General features: G+C 28.0%; 1 protein-coding gene and 1 long non-coding RNA gene across 2 annotated transcripts in view; one reads left to right on the top strand and one right to left on the bottom strand.

Moving 5' to 3' along the window:
* The window catches only part of Dscam3 (Down syndrome cell adhesion molecule 3), a 165,678-nt gene extending 162,699 nt beyond the window's left edge, over positions 1–2,979 (top strand). The window contains exons 31-32 of the mRNA XM_065515462.1: positions 32–245; positions 2,547–2,979. Coding sequence (XP_065371534.1) covers positions 32–245; positions 2,547–2,844 — 512 coding nt within the window. The 3' untranslated portion in view covers positions 2,845–2,979. The remainder of the gene's footprint in view (positions 1–31; positions 246–2,546) is intronic.
* Positions 1–19,980, bottom strand: part of LOC135963550 (uncharacterized) — a 319,480-nt gene that overhangs the window by 229,024 nt on the left and 70,476 nt on the right. The window lies entirely within an intron of this gene.

The raw sequence follows: 19,980 nt of genomic DNA, 5'->3' as shown, positions 1-19,980 counted from the left end.
TTCTTTCATTGTTCATTTGTATTTTATACAGATATGTTTCGTCCGGACTCCTCGACGGAATCGAACAATGATCAATCCTCTCCCGTGGACCGGCGCATGAATGGCCAAAGATATGCCAAGGATAATGTGAGTTCTACTTCTTCGGCTGATAAGCGTGCCAATCGCAATCGTAAACATCAACAGCAGCAGCAAATAAATGCCAAGGATTCTTTGGATCGGCGTTTGTGTCCTGGTAGTAACAACAGGTAGTTCAGGTACCTAAACCCCAAAATCCAAAATAAACAAATTTCAATTTTGTTAAGACAAATGAATTCATTAATCTCATCTTACACATGTTGAAGTAGAAAAACGACAAATTACTTAATAATAAAATATAGCTGTTTTAAGGCACATAAAACCCTGTTTATTAAGTTTCAATTGTTCATTTGAGAACAATTGCACTTAATGCATAATTATTTATATTTTGTGTTTTCAAAGAATTAGAACACTTTCCACTTTTGGTTCTATCAACAGAAAGTCAGTTGATAAAGAAGAATTTCGGTTTGTTACCCCTTTTAAAATTTTGTAGCCACAAGGGTAAAATTCGGTCACTAAGGTAGAATCATTCGAACAAATTTCAATTTTGTTAAGACAAATGAATTCATTAATCTCATCTTACACATGTTGAAGTAGAAAAACGACAAATTACTTAATAATAAAATATAGCTGTTTTAAGGCACATAAAACCCTGTTTATTAAGTTTCAATTGTTCATTTGAGAACAATTGCACTTAATGCATAATTATTTATATTTTGTGTTTTCAAAGAATTAGAACACTTTCCACTTTTGGTTCTATCAACAGAAAGTCAGTTGATAAAGAAGAATTTCGGTTTGTTACCCCTTTTAAAATTTTGTAGCCACAAGGGTAAAATTCGGTCACTAAGGTAGAATCATTCGATTGAGAACAAATTCGGTTGCTATCACGAATCTGTTTTCTCTGTGAACTTAGATCATTGGTAGGCAAATAGAGGCATTTAATTTGTGTGCTTTTTTGGGTAAAAAATAAAATATCCACAACAACATCAAGCAACTGAATAAAATGTGTGTATTTTTACGCTCTATTACGCTCTTTTGTTCACATTCGGCTTGTTTGACGAAAATCATCGTAACCTGAACAATATGAAAGCCTACCATGGACTTAGATTGTCCCAATACACAAACTCTTCCTCAGTCAATATTCTCGAATATTCATAATACTTTCTTAAAGTTTAAGAGATGTGTTGGCTATTACGGACCCTTTTATACATTTAGTTTTTCAAGTAACAAATCAGAGTACTATTTGTGTCTTTCTCAATTAAACTCAAACGCACAAATAAATAAAATACTGCTTATCCACATTAACACGAAGCCTAGTTAGGCGTTAACTAACAGTTATACTGTCGGTTAAAATTATTTTTGTATGAAAACTGTCAGTATAACTATTAGTTAACACATAACCAAACTTCTTGTTACTGGGGGTTAGTTTCTATATTTTACAGAATGGTAATTTTTTATGGACGATTTTATAGAGTTGTTTAATTGAATCATATTGAATCACAAAGATAAATATTCACTTAAGTAAAAATTTAATTTTTATTAAAAAAATCTAATATCTAATAAAACGTTTGTTGTTTAAACCCTGATAAACCATTATAACTTAATAACAAAAAAGTAAGAGACAATAAAATATTTTTCTGATATTGGGGTTATATGGACCGATTCTCACAAAAGTTGATAGAAAGATTTAGGTTCATATGAAACTTGTTTATGTCCAATTTTTATATTATAATTATTATAAGACTATTATGAATGTTCAAGTCATTTTCTAAGGGGACCTTGTATGGGGACTAGAGACAAATGTTGCCCGATTTGAGCCATACTTTATAATATCATTTCAGAATACTTAAAAATTTTATCAGGATTGTCGCATAATCAAAATATTTATGACTGCTCCGGGTGGACATTTGTATGGGGACTAAGTGATTTTATTGACCGATATTGCTGATTTTCAATACCAAGCAAACCTTAACAACAGAAAATTTCTGCCAGTTAGCTACTTTCGTTTGAACCCTATCGTGTTTTCAACAGACAGACGATCGGACATAGCTACATAAATTGAAGTTTTTATAAAGGGGGCTTAAATGAACATTTTATAAAAAGTAGCTGGAACTACCTTTTAATTGAAACAGACATAAAATGGTACTAATAATAAAATATTTAAATGGTACTTTAAAACAAAAACTTTGTAAAAATTATTTGCAATGGTACCTTTATTGTTATTTGAAAAACTGAAATAAAGAAACCTTTTGATAAAAAATAATTTGAATAAAAAGTATCTAAAAATTATTTTCTTTAATAAAAAGTACATTTTAAAGGCAAAAACAACAATTTTGCCTAATAAAGCATAAACTTGAAAACAACATAAGACAAATTTTATTCATAAATACAAATTATATTTAATCACTAAATAAATAATGTAACTTAAAACATTTTTTTATCTCCTTTCTTTCTTCCCATCCACACCTTAGCTTAGACAGTGAGGTTAACAATTCGGAAACTTCAGCCTCAATAGCAGCCACAATCGCCGCTATGACCGGTGCAAATAATATGGGTTTTCGACCACCTTCGGGATTTATCGATTCTCGAGAGTTCAGTGAAGCTGAGTGTGATCATGAGCAACGAGCATTAGACTTGGAAGTGCAACGAGTTATGGAAAACAAAGATGGTCAGTTAAGTAAGGTGGATAGAGAGGAACTAACCTCACTGTTGGCAAGATATCATGAGAAAAAGGAGCAGGAGCGTCAAGAATTTACCATACACGTTTAGGACAGAGCCTAGCGCAAATTGCAAGATATAAAACAATTTAAAGTTAGTTGAAGGTAAGCGAGTTAAGAGCAGAACAAATTTACGCATTTACAAAACGCAAAAATACTTAAATATCAAAATTTAGTTACAAAAGTTAAAACAGAAAAAAAAACTTAAATGAAAACCAACACAACTCACCTAGAAACAAAATATAAATAAAAAAACAACAACAAAACTGCTTAGTTTTTAAGATATTGTAGTTTAAGGTAAAAACATATTTTAAAGCTCCTTTTGCTGCTCTTATACAAAAGAGTTTTGTATATTTAATTTGTAAATGAAATCAAATAAGACTCGAAATTTTTTCGATAGCACATTTATTTAATTAAAATATTTAATTTAGTATTTACTTAATATTGATTTTAGGAACTTTTGTATAATATTTTATTGTAATTAAATTAAGAAAGGACAAAAAAAACACTGTTAAATATGTTGTGATACTCAATAAAGATGATAAAACAAATTATAATTAAATTTATGTTAAATATATGAAAATGTTTGAAATTGATTTTATAATGATTGGTTCAAATTTCTAATAATTATTTGTATTTGCAAAATTTCAATTCAATTGCTAAATTTTATAAAGGGTATTTTAAATGGTACCTATTGAATGATTTTCTTGTAAAATAGTATCTAAAATTGTATTCTTGGTCGAAAGAGAGAATAACACTCATATAAAGAGAAGAAAATTTAGATTGGTACTCAAAGAGTTTTAGAAAACTAGGAAGATTAACTCTAAAATTACCAACAAAATTGTGCAATTGTGTAAAGAACTCAGACATAGTGCAGCAGACAGACAGATTTGAAAATATTACGATAAAGCTGAGCCATTGAGAATCATTCTTAACCCCCACAACCTCCTTTGTGGGGGTTGGTCCCCCACAATAAATATGTAGTTTTGGACTGAATCAGTTATGTTCGAACTGTACAGAATATGATATAATGATTACTTTCTTAACACTTTTATGTTAATATTATTATATATAAATTATTTATTGTCAATTAATTTTTTTTTCAGATATAGAAGTTATATCGGGGATAGGGTCAATTATGAACCGATTCTAATTTGTGCAAAATTTTATCATGATCGCCGCATAACCGACATAATTATAGCTACTCATACAGTATTCCGGGGGGACATTTATATGGTGGAAATCATGGACGAATATTTTCAATACCAAACAAACAGCCATGTTGCTCCTTTCGTTTGGGCCCTATCGAGTTTTAAACAGAATTTTATGAGGTCCCAGAATATATATACTTTTTGGTTCTACGGCCAATATTTTGATATGTTGCAAACGGAATGACAAAATTAATATGCCCCCTATCTTTTTTGATGGTGGGTATAATAGCAGTATGAAGCAAGAAGCAAGCTACATAACTAGCCATGTGACTGATTATAAAGAGCGGTGCTAGTTGTATAACTTTATATTCCGAAACGCCAGCGATTTTTTCTTAATTTTCTTAATTGCTTATAGAGGTTATTTAGAATCATATTATTTGATATTTATAAAGTCATAGCTGTTAAATAATGATTACTAATCATAATAATTAGTAATTAGATTACTTTTTTTTCCAAAGGTGAAGTAATGATTAAATTACGATTATATTCAGATTCGGACGATTACTAATTGATTACGATTACAAATAATCAAAAAATAATCAAGATTACTTGCGATTACGAGAAAATAATCAAAAGTAATCAAAAAATAGTCCGATTATTTCCAAAGATTACTTTTGATTATTTTAGATTATTTTCCAAACATTTTGCATATGGAAATGAGTTATATCATAAAATTTAAATATATATTCGCGATTAATGATATTAATGTTTATATGCGTTAATATATTTCTGGATTGTGGGACTTATATGGGAGCTATGACCTATTGTGATTCGATTGTCATAAAATATTTTAACGTGATGTCTATTTATTTTAATTGAATTTCATCTTTACAATAAAACATGACTATTCTAGATATTATCGCAAGTGGAACGTGATTTCTAAATATTTGAGGGCTAATTTTGTAGAATTTCATTTAAACAACCCTATTATCAAGAGTGAACCATATATGGGAATTATGGAATTATGGACCGATATTTAAAAAGCTTGTAGTATGATTCTTGAATACAAATTACAGATCGGTGTAAAATTTTGTTTCAGTACATATTTTTTTTGGATATTTGTGTAGGTTAATGTGGTTCTTCTATGGAGGCTATGACCAATTATGGGCCGATCATCAAAAATTTAGTACATCGATTTTATATACATATATTGACATTTTTTGTTTCTAATATCAACTTGATAACTACATTTTTATGAAATTTATGCGATTTTCATATGGTAAAATATGGGCCGATTCACGAAAAATTTAGTCTTGGGATTTCTTTTAGCACGAAACTTCTTTTTCCTGAATTTTATGTGGATACTGCAATTCAGTAGGCATTGTTAGTCCATTTGTCATAAAAGTAAAGTATTATCTGCATTATATTTACACAAATAACAAAAAATATGTGTAAATTATAATATATTTCCTTAAGTTGTATCACATTTTGATTCATAATTTTGGTACTATTGATGACATTTGGCAAAAATATGATTTGCTATGGGATGCATTTATTTTTTTTAACACGCCCTTAACATCTTCAGCTCCAGTTGAACTACTGATTTCTTAGTGTTTCGTCAACAGTGAAAGGTATCATTGACTGATTTTTCATTTAAAAAATTAGTTGTTATGAAGGCCAATTGCAATATTTGCAAATTATTTGTAAATTATAGCCCTTTCTTTTTGTAAAATGATTTAATGTACAGTGAATGTATTTGTTTTTCTTTATTATTTTATTCATGTATTTTTACCTTTTTGTTGAGTCGGGAATTACAAATATTATTATTGTTTGTGTTATTATTAAAATTAATATATGTATTTTTATGAACAAATGTTGTAAATGCAAAAATTTTGGAAAATAATCTAAAATAATCAAAAGTAATCTTTGAAAATATTTTTATTACTTTTGATTATTTTCTAGTAATTGCAAATAATCCTGATTATTTTTTTATTATTTGTAATCGTAATCAATTAGTAATCAGAAATTGTTCTAAACCGAATTATATAATCCATTAAATTATTTTTAAAAAATAATCTAATTGATTACAAATCGTAATCCAAAATTAACAGCTATGTATAAAGTTATACAACTAGCACCGCTCTTTATAATCAGTCACATGGCTGATTCTGTTTCAGTTCTCTTCCCTCCAGGGAAGTTTTTGTTATTAAGCAAATTCCTTATGATTAAGTATGTAACTGTTTTAAATTGCTTTAATCGTATATTGCATTCTGTTAGATAAAATGTTTTTATTTTCAACATAAATGGTATTTCATGTATAATTCCTATGACATACAAGTACAATTACGAAATTGCATAACAATTATGAATTAACAATTATAATTATGTACTATGTATTTTCAAATGGTTTCTAATCAGTTTAATTTCACTGGAAGCTCTTGTGGTGGTATGCACCACATCACAGTTTCATTGGGTGGGAATACTTATGTTCCCTGCCAGTATTTGATGCAGTCTTTGTAATAAATGCGACTACTGCGTCCCTTCTTGAAGTTAAAAAGATGATTCTAGTAAATTTTACAATAACAAATATATTAGCATCGTATATTGATCTTCCGTTTGTTAATTCTTCCTTACTATCAGAAGTTGCTAGAATAAGATAAACCTTTATACGAAAGCAAACAATTCTGAAGCTGAATATTTTTCTTCTAAAGGCAACTTTCTCGATCCTACCTGATGCTATTTAGTTGATAGTATGTCAGGAAGCTCATAATGTTGCTCAGTTGAATTTTTACTTTTAAAGTGTATTAATTTGTATGTGTCAGTAATAGCCTGTTTCACAATATCCAATGAAAAATTTCGTTCGCATTCTAAACGAAAGAAAAATGATTCGTTCACATAAATATAGAGTTAAGGAAACCCAAATCAGTTTTCTTTCGCTTAGAATGCAACCGAAATCTTTCATTGGATATTGTGAAACAGTCTATTAGTATTTTGTAGTTTTATTAAAAACTAGCTTGTCCCGGTGCACTTCGCTACCCCCGTCGTAGTAAAATCAAAAATGTGAATATAATTAATACCTGAAAAGGCAGTAACAAATTTGGTTCTTTGATTTTCCTAAAATTTTATCATACTTATAAAAATTCGAAGTGAAAAGGAGGCAGTGTCGGTAGTTCTTCAAGTTTCTCCAAAACATTTCGCAGGCAATATATTAAAAACTTAAAATTTCCGACATTTACTATGAATTTTTTAATCTGTTTTTTCTTACCAAACCATCTCCTGAATATTTTTAATCGAATAAAAAAAAATCGACCAAATCGCTCCAGCCGTTCTCAAGTGATGCCATTACATACATGGACCATTTCATTTTTATATATGGGGGATTTCATGTCAAGTGAACCAACATTTGAAAACGATGTCTTCCGATAGGGAAGAAATTTTCACCAAGTTTAGTCCTATTGGATAGACACAAGTTTTCAACATGATCGGTCGAGAACTCTCTTAGTTAAAGGGGGTACAAATTTAACATTTTGGCCAAACAGAGGTTTTTTCTCATCCATGTAACTTATTACCTATTGTTCTTAGCAAAGTGTGTCGCAAATAGTTTAGATAGCTATTTCTTCAGTCTTTCGAATTTTTAGATATTTTTCCGAAATCAAAAACTTTTTTGACATTTTTTTCCAAATGAGCCCTTTTTTTAAAAGATAGCTTAGATATTTTCCTTGAAGACCTATTTGGTCGCTTAGTGGGATCCGAGTTGGGTATATATCAAAATAAATATTTTGAAACTCAAAACATAAAATTTTGTTTCATAAAGACATCTGTCGGTCCAAATTTGACTCTAACTCAGAGAGTTCTCTACCGAACTTGTTGACCGATTGTACCTGAATTACTATCCAATAAGACTAACCTTGGTGCAAACTTCATCCCGATCGAAAGACATCGATTTCAAAAGTTCACTTGGCATGAAATCCCCCATATATTTAAGTAGATAATGACAAAGTTTTTAAAAGGAAACCAGTAGTCATACATAACAGAAAACATAGTAGTTTAATATAGTGAATTAGATGCCTGTTTATGTAATAGATATAGAATTTTTATTTATGTTATAAAACAGTCAGCCCAATTATGAATAAAAAATTCCACGGGATTTTGTTCCCCGGGAGATTTTTCCCATTGAATTCGAATAGGAAAAATGGGAAAAGGGAAAAAACTCCCGGGGAATTTTTATTAATCAGGGTTACTCCTGTTGTCATTTTCACCATTCACCTTATTTTTGAAAGCACAATTACAACAATAGTATCTAATTTTCTCAGAATATCTTATTAGAAATGTTTACACGTAATTTGTTTAACCTTAATTATATAATTGTCGAAATTTTATTTTATATTATATTGTTGTAATTATGCTTTTAAAAATAGGGTGAATGGTAAAAGTGAGATCAGGAATAGCCATGAATGATTGGGCTGAATAAGATTATTTGAGAGGAAATGATGTTCCTTGGAAATATTTTTAACACTTTTTCTTAACTTCTAGAAGTAATATTTAGAAGAGACTTCTTTTACTCTTCCAGAAATAATCCGTACGGTAACAGGCTTTTGACACATCCAGAAGAGTCGCATTACCTTAGGTGTACGACTGTAGTTACACAATTTTTCCCGACTGGTGGTTATGAATTTAAACATTATGACGTTACGCGACAGAAACTTTTCCGATAGAAAATGCTGGCAGGGTTAAGTTGATGTAAAAGTTAAATCGAATAAATTAATTACAATCAGATTTTGCAATGTGTGTGTGTATGTTGGACTCTCTGTACATTTAATTAACAAAATATAGAAATTGTATTATTATCTAAATTCGTATACTAAATACATATAATGCCATAAATAAATTTTCAAACCAGAAACCGTAAAACGAATAATACATTTATATAAAAAAAACAAAAAAAAAACAAAAACTATCTTATGTAAATTATTACAATTTTAACTGTAAGTATGTGTGTGAGGGAGATGGAGGGTATCTGTGTGAAAGCATGTAAATCTGTATCTGTTGGCTTGACAGTTTATTGTTGCATTTATTCGTGCATTAAATCTACAAGTATGATTGTAAAATATTTAATGCATTTAAATTATGTATTTGTTTTAAATACTACTTTTTTATTGAGGTTGCTTTTTCCGTAATTATAATATTTAAATATGTATGTATGTAAAAATTAATGTGTGTGTGTGTGTGTGTATGTATGTGTTGTTGTAAGTAGCATTTACGTAAATATTTAGTTATGTATTATATATCAATATTAATTAAATACATACAAAGTATTTATGCAACAAACTGAATTAGAATTTATTTAAATATATTAAGCAACAAACAGTAATACAATTAAATTTTATTTTACAAAAAAAAAAAACCTACACAGAGAAAACAGATTCGTTGTTGCAACCGAATTAGTCGCTAATCGAATTCTGTCGGTTACAAATACTATCACCTAATTCTGTTGATATTATTGAATATACATAAACGGTGTATGTATGTAACAGTTTTCTAAAACAATTCGGTGATAAGGAAAGAAAATTATATTTGGGGGATTCAAACGGTCTGCTATTAGGTCGTATTGTCATAATGTCGTAAAATATTTTTTTAGTTTAAACAAATTCTTGTTGTGCTGCAAACAAAAAAAGTGTTATTTTATGACAAACCAATAAACATAGTTCTAAAAGTCTTATTAGTTTATAACTTTTTTGTTTGAAACCTAATAAAAATTTATTTAAACTAAAAATATTTTATGACATTATGACAATACGACCTAATATGAGACAGTTTGAATCCCCCAATAATTTTAAAAGATGACATCGGATTTTTTTTTTTAAATTTCAAAGTGTACCGGGTGGAATATTGTGACACTAGGTCTAAAAGTTAAGTGCTGAAGATATGATTAAAATCGGACAACGATTTCGGGACGCGCATTAATATATCAAAGGTCAGATATATGTATGCAAAATTTTACTATTTAAATGAAATAAATTTGTGAAACTCCTTAACATTCTGCATTATTTTACAGAAATATGTAGATTTATACTAGGATCGCCTGGTGGCCGAAATTCGACCACTTTCAAACCGCTTTTTACCACTTTCATGGAAAGATTTTTAAAATATTTTTTTATATTATGCACATCTAGAGAAAAAAAATTTTAAAACCATATATCGCTGGCTTAACATGCAAAGGCTCTAAGTCCATATTTTAAAATTTTACAGGAGAGACAAAAAACATTCAAGCTTTTTTTTGCGTAAATATTTTTGAATTCTGTAAACGCAATTTTTTTTTGTATTTTTCTTTGTTTTCGATGTGCAAAGCAAAATGATAAAGGATAAAGTTCTTTTCGACTTAGAGCTTTTTCTACTGATTAGTTTGTCTTTTTCTTATAACTTGTCTTTCATTTCTTATTTACTAGTTTTTATATCTGGATTACTAAGTCATTAATATAGACAATATTGGTATCTAATGATAGAAATTTCAAAGTCCATTGCAACAATTTATATAAGGCTATAGTACAATGGGTCAAAATCAGGAAAAATATATTTTAACCCGAATTTTTTTATTCATCAAAAATTTTTTTTGCCATAAATTCTTTTTTTTTAATTTTTAAAAATTTAAAAAAAATTTTAAAAACTCAAAAATTTAAAAAAAAATTTGGAAAAAACTTTTTTAAGAAGGATATATAAGATTCGGCACAGCCAAATATAGCTCTCTTACTTGTTTTTCACTAATAATTTTAAAAAAAATAAAAAAACTTGAAAAAAAAACAATTTAAAAAAAAAAATTTGGTATTTATTTTTTTTAATTTTGTATACCTAAAAATATTTAAATTTTTTATTTTAAAGTACAATTTGGTGAAGGATATATAAGATTCGGCACAGCCGAATATACATAGGTATAACACGTTTGTGTAGATGTTTGTAACGCCCAAAAATATTAGTCTAACCTTAAATTATACCGATAGACTCAGAATCACTTTATGAATCGATTAATTTTGAAGACATTTCGATAAAATGTGGTATATACACTTTTTTTAGGCCCAAGGACGAAGCCTAGTTTCAATACTAGCTGAAATCGGTCCATTATTTCCCCTAGCTCCCATACAAATGTCCTCCCGAAATACTTTATACTATGGAAATCATGTCACCTAATTTCATGCCTATAATTGCTATAATTAGTCATAGATCCCATATAGGGCCCGCTTCCAAAAATCACTTTAACGAGTATAAATCTCTTAAAAATGTTGGTATACACATAAAATTCAATGTAAATAACTTTGATGGCGATCGGTCCATAATTAGTCATAGCTCCCAAATAAGACCCTCTCCCGAAAATTACTTTTTTAAATTTTAAAATAAAAAAATGGTTGGGCATGACCGACCATTTTTTCTTACTTTTTTTAATACATGTCATTGAACAATTTGACAGAAATGGTTAAACTGTACTTTTTATAGGGACTTAGAGCTTTTTCTTGTGATAAATTAAACTAAGCGCTTTTGCTCATCACTACAAAACAACAAAATGCGAGATAACTCCAATTTTTTTCTTTGTAATCAATGTATTTTTACTTATTGTACATTACTGCATTAAAATCTCAATTTCTAAAAAAAGTGGACTTAGAGCATTTGCATGTTAAGCCAGCGATATGTTTCATCAATATTGGTTAAAAAATGTTAAATTTATTAAAAATTCGCCAGGCCATTAACGAGTTTTTGTCTTCGCAGGATACCGTTAATCTATTCGCAGGTATGACCAAACAAATTTAATTTTTTTTAACGGCAGTTTCAAAACTTAAATTTTTAAAAATTTTGTTAAACAAATTTCAGAATTTTTTGATCATCACTTTGAGATATATTGAGAACATAATAGGGAATAAAAATATGAAAATAGTATGACAATACATTCTATAGTTTTTCAGTACCTGCGAATTAAATTTTTCGATTTTCGAGAAAAACTAATTATTTGTCCATATTTTGTCGAATGAGCCGAATTTTAAGTAAAAGCTATTCAGAATAGTATAGTCCAGGTTATTTTAAATATAGTCTGAAAATTTTACTAAAATCGGAAAATGTTAACACTTAAATCAATATTTGGCATTTCTCATGGAAAGATAGTTAACCGTTAATCGGTTAACCGATTAATTTTGGACGGTTAACTGTTCGAATAATAACTTTTTTTTGAAATGAGACTTTTATCATAACTACACGAAACTATTAAATTAATCAAAATCTAAAACAATCCAAAAAACAACATTCTTTATCATGCTTTTGATTTCTCCAACATATACAATCAGCGAGAGAGTTTTTTTCCAAGAAAAGTTTTATAAAATCTAAAGAAAAATATCGTTTAAATTAAATTTTTTTTATAAAAGATTATTTCAGATTCAGCTCATTTGCTTCAACAACGTCAGAATTCAAAAAAAAATCGTTTCGAGAAAAACGTCTTTGAATATTTTATGACATTTTACTATTTATTAAATAAATTTTCAACAAATCATGCGATTTCAGAAATATAAATAGTAGATGTTAATATCTTTCTAATCAAGAAAACACTCACACACAAAAAATAATTGATTTTTTAAAAGCTGATGAAACTGTATGAAATATTATAGAACAGCGCATATTTTGTATTACTCAGTTCATAAAACACGGATTTTGAGTTATGATGTTGTTGCAGCAAATAGGCGAAATGTTTACAAAAATTATCTCAAATACCTTATTTGCTGTTTTTTTATGTTTTTGTACACAAAATTCGTTGCTGTATTTTCAATTTAAAATGAAAATTATTCGGTTAAGCGAATAATTTTAAATTAAGCGATTATTAACTGAATAAATCTAAACCTCGATTAATTATTTGCTCGATTAACCGATTAAACCAAAAACCCGATTAATCTAATACCATAAAATATAAAGAAATGTTATATATTTTTGGGCCGATTTTGATGAAACTTAAGAAAAATATAATACAAAGTCTAGTATTTACAATAACTAAATACTAACTGAATTTTAAGGGCGATAGAGCCAAAACAAAAGGACCTAAGGGTATGAAATTTATTATTAATATTTCTAGTTTCTCAAATATGTTTGGAAAAATCGGTACAACATATAGACAAAAATATGTGGAAATACCCACCTCAGCCTACATGCGCTGTTAATAACATGATATGACCGAAACTATTGGAACTAAAAATACGAAATTTGGTCCGAATATTTTATAATAATAAAAATATAATGATATAAATGTTAGTAAATATGTTTATTTGAAAAAAAATGTTTGTGAAATGTGGTGAATATGTATGAATTGACACAGTTGAATAAAACACACTTGTGTGTAAAAACAGTCCTCATGTATACATATTTGTGGAAATATTTGAAAAAATAATTGAGAATCACATGGAATTTAGCAAATAATTTTTGTCTTAATTACCTGGCTACCACTGTAAATAAAACATAGGTAAACAAATCGAGTTTGTCCTGATTTTTTCCTTATATCTCACAAATTTGTGAGGCGATTTTCTCGATTTTAAATAGCAAAACGATCGAATATATCTATAGCCGATATATTGATGTACATATGAATCATGTATGTATGGTATTTGGAGGCTACGAAAAGTTTATTTCAATATACAGACGGACAGACGGACATGGATATATCGACAACAGAATATATATGGAGAAGGGTATAAATGGTATTCTAGAGGCGATGAGTATACAATCATGGTATTCGTTAAAATAATAATCAACTACCCATAAGTATCCTTTTACTAACGTTTTAATTACAATTTATTATATTATATTTTGTTGAAACAATTTTATTGTTTTGTATTTTTAAATTCATTTTTCAATAATTCCATTTTTGCAAATGTCATCAGATCATTAATACTTTTCTATCGGTTTACAAAAACAAATTAAGCTCTCTCATGTAAATCATGAACGAATTTTTCGATTACAAACATTAATATGGTTGTTTTAACCACATTTCAATTCTAATTATGTTTTTACAGTTTTAAACATAGAAATGCATTTAAATTTATAGTTATTTAATAATAACAATTTTCGTTTAACATTATTAAATTTTAATAATCAAAACTGATTTCCAACAAATCTATTTTCTGTGTGTACAAATACGAAAAAAAAAAAACAAACAGAAACCACTTAAGTTTCATATTATTTTAATAATGGAATTATAAACGTTTGTATTAATAACAATAACAAATAGTAATAAATATACATACAGATAATTATAATAATTAAAAAATAATATGTTAAACAAAAAAACTAACTATAACAAAATACAAATAAATACATTTAAAATAACAATATTAATTAAATACAAATGGCAATTTGAATGAAAGCAAATGTCTGAAGGAAGATAATAAAACTGAAATGAAGTTTTATGTATAAATTGTAATTTTAGTTAAGGTATTAAGAAACATGAAAAGAATTAATTAAATAAAAGACAAAACAAATGATAAAATAAAATGGTATTTCATTTAATTTATAATTTAATTAAGCAAAAATGGTAAGTGTAGTAAACTTTAGTATTTAATCATTTAGCCCTTTTGATCTATATCAACATTGAATTCAAATCAATGTATACTTATTAGGGTATTCAATCGATTAACCGTTAATCGGTTAACCAATTAATTTTGGTCGGTTAACTGTTCGAATAATTCATAATTTCCGATTTTCAAATAACAAATAAACCGATTAATTTGTATCGAATAACCGACATTTTTTTTTTTTGCACTTTAACATATTTTGTTGATAAAATATAGAAAAAATCAGTCACGATTTTTGCTAAGTTATATGAAATAGACAATAAATATCTAGTTTATTATACTTTGTTTAATGAATTAAGGTATAAAACAGTAAAATACGTTTATATTTTTTGATTTTTTTTTGTCTTATTTTACAAATGACAAATCGACCCCATCCCTATGACATATTTACCCCATTGGTGGGGTGGTTTCGCCGTTTTTGGTCAGTCTAGAAATGTTAAAAAAATATGTAAATATATTAAAATGAGATAGGCAAAATTGAAATGATCAAAACTAAAGCCAACATATCTAAGTATCCGAAACAAGAAAAAAATTAAGAATATGAATTGTGATTTTAATTTGAGAACTCCTAAAAAAAAGTGGCGTATGGTCCCCCTTTTACCCTAATTGAGGAGTTTATATGCTTATAAAAAAAACTAAAAAATAACTGAGATATTGGATATTCTTTATCATGCCTTACTTTCTATTTCTCTAACATCTACAATCAGCGAGAGAGTTTTTTCCAAGTCAAGTTTTATTAAAACTAGAGAAATTTGTTTATTTATGTTTTTGTTCTTTTCCTTAATAAAATACTTAAATATGTACACAAAATATGAGGTTTTATTTTCAGTTTAAAATTTAAATAGATTAAATTATTCGGTCAATCGAATAATTTAAAATTAACCGATTCTTAACCGATTAAATCTAAACCCCGATTAATTAGAGGATTTTTTAGAGGAATAGTGATTCTTTGTGTTAAAGGGTGTCATGTGTAGAAAAATATGCATTAATTTTTACGGTGTGATTGAGCATGTTTATAGTAAGGATTAGTTCAAGCAATATCAACTCAAAATGATATTAACTACCAAAATCATTGTATTCATTATATAATATCTTGATAACATACAGTATTTAGCTAAGCTCACTGTTCATTTTCTGTCTTCTTTACTAATTTTCGCAATGTTTGTATGAAAGTTTGAAACTTCTCTTTTTAACAATTTGTATTTCTTTAATTTTTTAAATTTTTTCTTTCATCAGCTTGCAAATTTCATTAGATTTTCACGGCGTCTTAGCTCTTCACGGAGTCTTCTTTACGTTAATGTTAGTGATAACTTACGATGATTTAGGAACAAGAACGCGACATTTAAACATCAACAAAATCAAATCAAAAGTTAATCGAGCTTTTTTTTAAATTAATTTGTTGTTGATAGACATATTTTATAATGATATTTATGAAAACAATAAATACAAAAAAGAAAATGTAATTTAGGGCCAATATTACAACTTGCCTTAAGTTCCTAATAGTAAAAGTTAACTTTAAGCAATAGAAAAAGGTACCCTTAAAGTTAACTTTTACTATTACGAACTTAAATGCAAGTTGTAATAATGGCTCTTAGAGTAGCTAAGTAGTAGAGAAAATCGAAATGTGTTTTCAGTTTTCATGCAAAAATTTTGACTTTTTTTATATGATGTTAAGAAATAAATATATAGATAATAGTATCGAGCCCTAACCGTTAAAACGTCTAAAGTGCATAACAACAAGCTTTCCAGAAGAACGTTTTCATGAGATTGTTTGCATGTAAACATATTTGGGATGTGAAATTTCAGCACATTATGTAAACGATCCCAAATTATAGATTTGCTTTAAGAAATGAAATTGGAATTCATTGTTGGTTAAGATATTTTCGCTGTTAGGGCTCGATATAATTTGTTCATTCACCCCTTTATTTTGATAAAAAAAAACTATTTATACAAACAATTGCAAAAAGTTAGGTGAAGTGAATTACAAAACAATTGCTAACGTTTTCCTAATTCTAAAGTTTTGTATTAAAATTTAAATTTTTATAAATAGTGGTCTTGCACACTAAATTAACAAAATATATCCTTCGTATTTTTTTTTTTCTTTCGGAAATATTCGATTATATTCGAATTTAAATGTTTGCCCCACTAGATTGCTGAAATATCACATCGTGCTCTGGTTCCATTAAACTAGATTTGGACATAAACATTCATTTTACTGATTGGTCCTTTTTGTCCACAACAACTAACTGAACATGTTTGTTATTTTTGTACAGTTGATCCTTTTCATTGAACTGAACTAAGTGCTTGCATGATTTCTATGTGAAAGTTTTTCCAGACATTGAAGAAAATGAACATAATGATGAAAACAAAAAGGTAATTTAATAAATTTCAAACAAACAAACGCGGGGATAGTAACAGTTATTAGTGATATCAAAAAAGCAATTTTATAAGAGTTATTTTGTGACTTTAAAAGTAAAAATCCATCTAAAACAGTTATTATTCAATGTAAAAATAAAAGTTCGCACGAAACTCAGAAAATAAAACTATTTTCGTTTATTTTCTACTTTTTTTTAGTATTTTTCTTTATTGATTCTATCTGTTATAATGTTTGTAGTAATTTATATGTTTAATAAAAAAAATAACAACAATTTAATAATAGGAATCAAACAATAACAATTTAAAATACCACTTGATTTTATTTTACACAATTTATTTAATTACAATGCAAGGTGCTTTACAAATTGCAATGATCTGACCAACGTCAAGCTTTAGGTTTCAAATTACATTTCTCTGATGGGAAAAATAAAACTCCTCAAATGAGTTTTTTTATGAGGGCTATTTAAAACATTCTGAATAACGTCACACTGTTCATTTGATTGAATTGTTCAATTGAACTTGTTCGTTCATGACGAATCCAACTCTACATCAAACCAACATAGGGTGCGTATGATTAATTTATGATTTGAAAATATTAAGTATACGGTCGTAGTGCGAAACAACATAAACTAAACAAGTAAGGCAATTCCACGAGAATGACTACCACGACTGAAACCTCAAAAACCTTTGAAACTTTTTTCAATATGATTTGAATAGGAGAAAACACTAAAATATTACTATGTGTAAGTATTTAGAACTTATTACAACATTTTAAGGGCAAAAATAATAGTTTAAACTGGCTATATTTAATTTTTTAATTTAATTGGTATGCTTTAGGCTAAAATTGCAGTTAAAGCTAAGCTCCCAATTAGCATATAGTATGAAACGAATTTGACTCTGATTGTTTATTTGCTATTATCAAATTGTTTATTGAAACCGAATGTATATTTTCTATTAATTTTTTTAGTTTTTGTATATCTATATTTACAGAATATATATTATTTTATTATAAGAGAAAAATCTGTCACGTACGGTATGTCACGAACGATATTAAATTTTATTTATTATAAAATCATCCAAAGATTGTTTTTATTATAATATGACGGATTGTAAAGGAAAAAAATTTCGTTTAGTGTAAGAAATTAAAAGAAAACTTAGCGCCTCTCACGATTCGAAAATTTTCGTATATTACTACATGTACCGTTTTACGTCACGTATGATATACTATCATTTCGATCGATATTTTTTACAGCAATGTTTCGAAAGAACTTTTTATTATTTTAACATATAGTAACCTCTGAATGGAACATAAAGACCTAATTATTTTACAGATACTCTTATTTTTGCAAAATCTATTTCACTCTATAAGCGTACAAATGTCACGTTCGATGATATGGAATTGCCCATATGTTTATTCGGCAGTGCCAATCTCGTATACCCTTCACCAAAGTATATGTGTGCCTGTAATTATGTGTGCCTTTTTCATGCATTTTGACATTCTACATGACCGAATATCGCGAAGTTATGTTCAGCAAAGTTGATAAGCAGTATAGTAAATAAAGGAAAGCGGTATTTTTGGTTTTCCTTGACTGGGGCTCTGGAAAATCAATTCTTCACCTTTTGTTTGTAATCTTATGTACGGTTGTCAAATAAACATTAATATTTTACTGAAAACCCCGGGATTCTCAAAAATCAGTCCCGATTAGCATCTCGGACTGATTAAAATTAAAAAATGTAGCCCGGTTTGGATATGGAGCGAGATTAGTATTATAAGTAAACCAGTAATGCGCAGCCCATAGCACAATTGTGCAGAATCAAATCACACGTATTCTTATGCTCTTACATTTTAGTAGTCGTTGTCCACTCAACGAGACAACTATTAATACGCATGAGCACTGGTGTATGACTTTTTCTTTATTTATTCAGTTTTTGTATTTGTGTGTTTGTAGGTGCACTGAATAAAATAAAGAATTGAATGTGTTGGTGAGAGTAAGTGTATTGGTGAGAGGATTTATTTTTGCGAACCTCTGAAGTAAACTGAAATTTAGCTTTCTAGGTATCTTGGGAGCTTCAAAAATCTTCCTAAAATATCAAAAATCTCGTAGTTTTCCGGGATTTGTGAAAAAAATTCCGGAATTCTCGAAATCCCGAAAAATCCCGGGATTGGCATCCCTAGTATGAACCATGTATCCAAATTTATTGGGGGCTACGGAAAATTGATTTCATCATACCTACGGACAGATGGACATGGCTATATCGACTCCATAACAATCCAGATAATGGGGTCGCATATGCCACTCATGGTGAAGGGTATAATAACGACAACTTTTTATCCAAGCAATGACTAGGGATTTAGTTAGGATAAGACTAACATGTTACACGTTGAATAGTGTATTAAATTCATATAGGTTTTTGTATATTTTTTTCCTCCTATACTTTGTGTATATAATTATTAACATTTTATAATTTACAAATAATTTTTAAGTTGTAAAAGATATAATCTTGAACTCATTAAATGTAAATAATTTATGAAAAAAAGTGTAAACATATTAATGTAAATAAATCGAATTGAATTGAATAGTGTATACACATTAGAGGTTCCCATATCAATGTTTTTCTTAGGAATATCATACATAAACTATTCAATTTCCATGAAATTATTCAATAATATTGGAGGCTTTTCCACGTACTGGATAGTTGTATGAGTTATTATTATTATGTATTGAATACATGTCCGAAATACTTAAGATTTTAAAAGCTACTACTAGGTTTGTTTCAGATTGCGCCAAGTAATATGAAACAAAAATATAATGCAATTCTCATATTTCATGATTTGTAACAGAACTTTAGTATTCCCCTCAAATAATATACATGCAACTGTATTCACAATATCATAAATGTTTTGAAATATTTAGCTGATATTCCTATTCATAGTATTTAACACAGACGCAATTGTTTTTAAAATATGTAACAAAAAGCTCAAAAGCAAGATAAAAATATCATTCAATGTGCTTGTTTTCAGCCAACAACCAAAAATGAAATTTTACTATAAATTATAAACACAACAAA

The sequence above is a fragment of the Calliphora vicina genome, chromosome 1 (genome assembly GCF_958450345.1).
Source record: "Calliphora vicina chromosome 1, idCalVici1.1, whole genome shotgun sequence".
Classification (NCBI taxonomy): domain Eukaryota; kingdom Metazoa; phylum Arthropoda; class Insecta; order Diptera; family Calliphoridae; genus Calliphora; species Calliphora vicina.
The sequence above is the reverse complement of the archived record's forward strand: the minus strand, read 5'-3'. Positions and strand labels throughout refer to the sequence as shown.